This window comes from Lottia gigantea, assembly GCF_000327385.1.
Source record: "Lottia gigantea unplaced genomic scaffold LOTGIsca_99, whole genome shotgun sequence".
Lineage (NCBI taxonomy): Eukaryota > Metazoa > Mollusca > Gastropoda > Lottiidae > Lottia > Lottia gigantea.
This window is the reverse complement of record NW_008711185.1, coordinates 751,189-758,297: the sequence shown is the minus strand read 5'-3', so window position 1 is coordinate 758,297 and position 7,109 is coordinate 751,189. Positions and strand designations below refer to the sequence as shown.

Genomic DNA, 7,109 nt, shown 5'->3' with positions numbered 1-7,109 from the left:
GGGGGGGGGGGGATTTCTTCGGGCAGCATCTATACTCTCTGCGGTCCACTGTTATTGTCCAAATCTAGAGATGCTTTTTCATGCCAATCTCTCGAGTCATCATTAGGCCTTCTCTAAGAATTTCACATTCCAACAGACAATTTCAAACCAAACTTGTTATTGAATCAAACAAGACGAAAGATTGTTTTCGAATCTTGTGTATTAATTAAAAATAAAAATGTTTTAAGAAAAACACATACCCTATTGTTGGCTGTCTAGGTCTACTTTTATTCAATTTCCAGCTATTGAGGGATCTTTATGCTTTATGCAGCATCTATACTCTCTGCGGTCCACTGTTATTGTCCAAATCTAGAGATGCTTTTTCATGCCAATCTCTCGAGTCATCATTAGGCCTTCTCTAAGAATTTCACATTCCAACAGACAATTTCAAACCAAACTTGTTATTGAATCAAACAAGACGAAAGATTGTTTTCGAATCTTGTGTATTAATTAAAAATAAAAATGTTTTAAGAAAAACACATACCCTATTGTTGGCGATTCCTTCATAATCATACATATAAATCCCAATAAATCGTTTTAAGTGGTTGCCATGGAAACAGTAAGTATATATTACCATACGTAATGAAAAAGTCAATATCAATACCTACTCATTCTTCATCAAAGAGCTTCTTACCTTCGGATATGTAGCCTATTAAGGCCGACGAGTAGCAAAATACATCGAGATCGATTAAAATTTGTCCGATTTTTCTTAATCTCTGTTAATGTGAAGAACACTCCAGTCATGAATAGCAGTTGAATCAAACAATTTTACCAAAATCATTCTTCTACTTCGTATATCTTCTGCTACAGTTTACATCTTCTGTTACCGTAATGTAATGATATGCGAAGAAACCTGGCACTGGTAGTCGTGATTATCAAGTATAGTTGATATCCTGCACGATAATTCGATCGATATATCTGGATAATCGGATAATGTTACCAGGAAAATAAGGCAGCAGGTGCTACTATAACACTATATTGTAGTTATTGCTTCATGTAAATGGAATAATCAGTACAAATATATCAGAACATAAGACTACAGCATAAAGATCCCTCAATAGCTGGAAATTGAATAAAAGTAGACCTAGACAGCCACTATCCTGGAAAAAATGTCTCTCATTGAACACTGCATACATAGTGTTGCCCGTCGTCATAAGACCTATGGGGTGGAAAAAAGTAGGACGTAAAACAACAATTATTTTACTTCAATATATAGCGACAGATTTGTGGATGAAAGACAAATGTTTCGGCAATTTAAAGAATATAGGCCTAGTCCTCTAATTAGGCTTTTTCAAATCATGGTGTCCATTTATAGGTCTTCGTATACTCTCAACCTGTTTTACGACTGAGTTTCAGATATGAAGCAAAACTCTAGCTTATCTAGTATCTCTTGTCTTGACGGTATTATGACCAATGTTTTGGAGAGATGTCGATGGCATAATAAAGCCAGTCTTGTGTCAGTCCACTGACAGGCGCTGACAAAACAAGAAAAAAAAATAGTATTAGTTAAGACCTTCATGGCACCATTGCATGAACGCGGTCTATCATTTATGGGTCTATGTTAAAAGGGAGGTAACAACATTTTAATGGTCACTTGTAAGCTACAGACATCATTTAATGTCCCTGGTTAATCTCTAACCGTATGCTGGTGATTTCGTTGAGACAGAACAGTATAATAATAGTTCTATGGACTTGACACAAGTCCATGCGGCCTGACCATCCCCATTTCACAAAATCCTCAAAAAACATTGATTCAATTTTAAAAAAAAATCATGATCGTTCATATTTTAAAACTAAATTTGTTTTAAACTGTTAATGTACATGTATTAGGTAGTGAAAAGACGTTTATTCAAACGGATACCAATGCGACAATTTATTTTTACGACATCAGAAATATTATCCAGACATAATTTTATGACAATAATTAACGTCGCGAGATAGTTGATCTAATTGACCGAGGCTACAGTTAAACCGTAAAGCGGCAAGTATAAACATGCCTGACAAGAAATCGAAAGAAGTGTCCAAAATTTAGTTTTCAATTAAATAAATGCATGACAACATACTAATGATATAGAGTGATCATTGGGTAAGTAATGGATTCCGCTAATCAAATATCAACTGCGATTTTCGTGCAGTTCTTTTACCTCGGACCCAGATCAGCCCCCGAAAATGGCAAACCATCATGGTCTTTATGATATTGATAAGTAAAATAAATATTGTTAAAATAAATGTAAATTTGATCAGGTTGGACACACAGAACAGTATATCCCGTATTGTCTATTTTTGAAGGAATAAGATTAGTTGTTTATAATAGAAAATCTATTAGGAGAAACCTGTTTTGTAACTCGTGAGTAATTAGAGAAATTAGACTAAATAGGATTGGAAGAGGCATTTCTCAGATCAGAGATCAGGGTCTTGAAAAATGGACAGTGATTATTGTAAATAAGCCAGCGCCAGAAGTAAGCTTATACATGTGCCGTGGATGTGCAACTGGCTCAGGGTAAACAACATTGATTTACTATGGCAGACTATGGCAAAGAGTTTAAATTTACAATTGTCAGACTTCTGATATACTCTGTTAACTGAACATACTTGTTTTCGACAACGTTCTTAATGTCCATGTAGTAAACCTTTTCCATCATTGGCTATAGACTGCTATAGTAAATCAAAGTTGTTTATCCTAAGAGGGCAGTAGGCTTCTAGGAAATGAGCTTATTGCGCATGCACATATATTGTTCAGAAATTGTTACTGCAGTGAAACGAGAATGGGACAATAAGATCTGCATTTGCATCAAATTGTATGTAACCTATGAAATTTATTTTTTTCAGATTTTTACTGCTTTATAGTATAGAATAAAAACAAAATGGCTTCTTCATCCTTAGACTTTACCTCGACAGAGTTGTCTTTAATTGATTGTGGAATATCCAGTTTAAAAGACTTGCCTCTCCAGTCTCACCTTCTTACAGTCAATCTACACAGTAATTACATTCAAAGATTGGAGAATCTGTCACGCCTGTCACAGTTATGTCATCTTGATGTTTCTTCAAATCAGATCTCTAGAATTGAAGGTTTAGAAGGTCTGAGAAGTCTACGTACTCTGAATCTATCATGTAATATGATAACAGTTGTAGAAGGCTTGTCACATTTGAAGTAAGTGTTTAAACATATACTATTTTAAAATGACAAATTCACCATTTTCAGTGTTGATTTGGGTCTTGAATATATGTAAATAGTCTTCAGTGATACAAGAAAAGTGTGAGATTTCAAAATTTTTTCCAAACTTCTCTATTATGTCTTTTCTTTAAATGAAAGAGTTTTAAGAAATGACGACTCATCTTTTTAACTTTTATTGCAAAAAATAGTAATAGAGGACACACAAAGATTTGAAGGCTTCATTTTTGATGGTGACATGTGACTCTATTACTGATTAGCTTACCTAACAAATCCTGTTTCTCAGACTCTGGTACAATTGGTATGTACAGATGGTGAATCTGTCCCTTTAACAGTGAAAATATTTTGTTATTGTAGACTCATTCATTATGATATAATTATGAATTTAACATTTTTTTAAATTTTTTTCAGATCCTTAGTAAAAATTAATTTGAGTTTTAATCAGATAGATGATGTCAGTGGTTTTAAATTGATGAGTGGACCTGAATTTAAACTTTCACAGATAGAATTACAGGGGAATCGAATTAGATCAGCAGTACGTCTAGCTCATAGTCTCAGTCAATGTTGTAATTTAAAGAGTATGACACTCTTCCAGGATGGTTCCAGTAATCCAGTATGTCACCAAACAGGTAGGAATATCTATTCCTCTTATTGTCTATCAATTGTAAATAAAATAAATTGGAATCTTACTGCTTGATGAACACCGTTCAGTGTGTAATGAAGAAAACTTTTTCATGACAATCACATTGGTCAAATCTTGATTCCATTTCCAATTGTACATGGATCCCAGTCCACAAAGTACTGCAGTGCCTCGGCCATTGTCCCATAGACAATTTACCATTGTCAGTCCCTCTGACCCATATCACCGTTAGGATGAAACCAATGGGGAAAAGTTACTATTTGTCTTATTATTAGATCATACCCCAGACCAAGTATTGTGAACACAGATCAATATTACCAAGTTACCACTTGAAGCTTATTTCATAATGATTGCTGTAAGTTTTTGAGGTTATGTTTTTTTAAGATTTTTATGTTTATTTCATTTTTTCTAAGAATTGTTTTATTTTGTGTAGGCTATAGAAGTGATCTGTTAACACGTCTGCCACAATTAAACTCTCTAGATGGTAGAGATAGAAATGGTCAAGTGATTGTACAACAGGATATCATGGCTGACATTCCAGGTACATATTTCAAATTATCTAAATGCAATCAAATGATTAGTTGATTGTTGATTTTGAATTAATATTTAACTTTATGTGCCGGGTAATCAGGTGGCCTTATTTCTTAAATTTCTAAAGGAAGATTTTGTGACTTACACATATGCTTTGCTTATTTAAGATTAAACGTTATTAAGATACCAATATATCTCCTGGCCCTAATTGTGAATGTCCTAGATCATACAATAAACAGAGTATATTTGGTGATTCTTGGAAACCAAAATAGAAAAAATATCTGGATTATCTAAAGAATATAAATATTATAATTGCACTAATTTTTCTTATTTTAGGTCTAGAAGGATATATGGATTATTTGTTATCCACCTCTTCATGTAGCTCTGTCCATGTAAGTTATAATTTCAGGCATCTGAGTATTAAAATCTGCAAGATATACTTTGATCCCATTGAACACTAATCCACAGGGTTTTTTAAATATAAATTACTTGTATATTGAAATTATAGTTTCAATAAAAACTGACAATTTCTCAGTCTTAATAAAGGTAGACCAAACTTTCCTTCATTTTTTATTAACTTTTATTTTTAATGTAGGCACTGCAGTCTAAGTCTAACAACTGCCTTCTTGATGATTCATCCCAATAACCTTTTGACCTTTTGATCTCTGCTTTTCTGACAACTTTTGGGTTTGATGCTTTAGTCCCTTTTATGAGTTGTTTTGATCAACTAACATGATGAAAAAAATTGGAGAATATGATTAATATAAAGATTTTAAGGAGTTTTTTGTATTTCATTTCAGGAGAATCAGATAATGAATGTAATCACACCTAAAATAGATGAAGCTATGGAATCATTTAAAAGACGCTGTCAAATGTCTTATGATACAAACACATCAACATCAGATATTGATACCACCAGGAGTCCAAGAAGGAATAATACTGCTTCTAGAGAATCGGTATAATATGACATTTTATAATAGATCTTAAACACTTACTCCATTACAGCTTTTCTATGACCACATGTCATATCCCTTGCACTTTGTCAATAATTACATTTATATGATTTGAATGAAACACAATAATTGTTTGATGATGTCACTAAAGGTAAAATATGCTTTATCACATAAGGCCCTTCGCGGCTAGTGACGTCATCAAACACTTAGTTTTAGTGGAATTGTAGGAAACACGGACGTCTCATTGTAAATTGAAATGGTACAATTTGATGCTAGTAGTGTCTTTGATGCACATACAATATTAAGAAACCTTTTTTTCGCATAATGATGAGATTTTTGGAACACATGTTGGAACAAATAACTGCATTATCAAAAATGTTTCGCTCTTTTAGTTTTGAACATAATGTTCAGAAACCCGGGCATCTATGTATGCATAATCCACAGTAATATTGAAATTTATTTCTGTTTACAGGAAAAGAGTGAAATAAACTACAGTCAACGTTTGGAACATTTAGAAAGTCAGATTTCTGTCCTTTTGACTAAAAATCAGGTGATACAACTTATTTTTCTTTATTAGTGAAGATTAGGTTCAAATTTGAGAGTTCTTCCGATATTATCCACCAGGTTCAAGATTAGACAAGACTTGAAAAAACAAAATCTCAGAAGTTTCCATTATACATTGTAATAATCAACAACCCTAGTACGTCTTATTTTATTGAGTAACATAGGAATATATTGAAGGTTTTAAACTTATTTCCCCCGTCCGGGGGAAACACGTCGAAACGTTGCATAAAACTTTAACCAGTGATTGTTGTTCCATAAAGCTGTGTCTATATATCGTACTCACAATTGCTAAATGCCATTCAAAGACTTTATTTTATTGAGTAACATAGGAATATATTGAAGGTTTTTAAACTTATTTTATTGAGTAACATAGGAATATATTGAAGGTTTTTAAACTTATTTTATTGAGTAACATAGGAATATATTGAAGGTTTTAAACTTATTTTATTGAGTAACATAGGAATATATTGAAGGTTTTTAAACTTATTTTATTGAGTAACATAGGAATATATTGAAGGTTTTTAAACTTATTTTATTGAGTAACATAGGAATATATTGAAGGTTTTAAACTTATTTTATTGAGTAACATAGGAATATATTGAAGGTTTTTAAAACTTATTTTATTGAGTAACATAGGAATATATTGAAGGTTTTAAACTTATTTTATTGAGTAACATCGGAATATATTGAAGGTTTTAAACTTATTTTATTGAGTAACATCGGAATATATTGAAGGTTTTAAACTTATTTTATTGAGTAACATAGGAATATATTGAAGGTTTTTAAAACTTATTTTATTGAGTAACATAGGAATATATTGAAGGTTTTTAAAACTTATTTTATTGAGTAACATAGGAATATATTGAAGGTTTTAAACTTATTTTATTGAGTAACATCGGAATATATGGAAGGTTTTAAACTTATTTTATTGAGTAACATAGGAATATATTGAAGGTTTTAAACTTATTTTATTGAGTAACATCGGAATATATTGAAGGTTTTTAAAACTTATTTTATTGAGTAACATAAGAATATATTGAAGGTTTTTAAAACTTATTTTATTGAGTAACATAAGAATATATTGAAGGTTTTAAACTTATTTTATTGAGTAACATCGGAATATATTGAAGGTTTTAAACTTATTTTATTGAGTAACATAGGAATATATTGAAGGTTTTTAAAACTTATTTTATTAAGTAACATAAGAATA

At 31.6% G+C, this 7,109-nt stretch overlaps 1 protein-coding gene across 1 annotated transcript; it reads left to right on the top strand.

The window, feature by feature from the left end:
- Positions 1–2,936: 2,936 nt before the first annotated feature.
- On the top strand, positions 2,937–5,278 carry LOTGIDRAFT_65544 (hypothetical protein; the record flags this gene model as incomplete). The annotated part of the gene is made up of 5 exons (XM_009069097.1): positions 2,937–3,190; positions 3,623–3,840; positions 4,285–4,392; positions 4,719–4,778; positions 5,160–5,278. Coding segments are annotated over 5 exons (759 nt in total), but the record flags the coding sequence as incomplete, so codon positions are not given.
- Between the last annotated feature and the right edge of the window lie 1,831 nt (positions 5,279–7,109).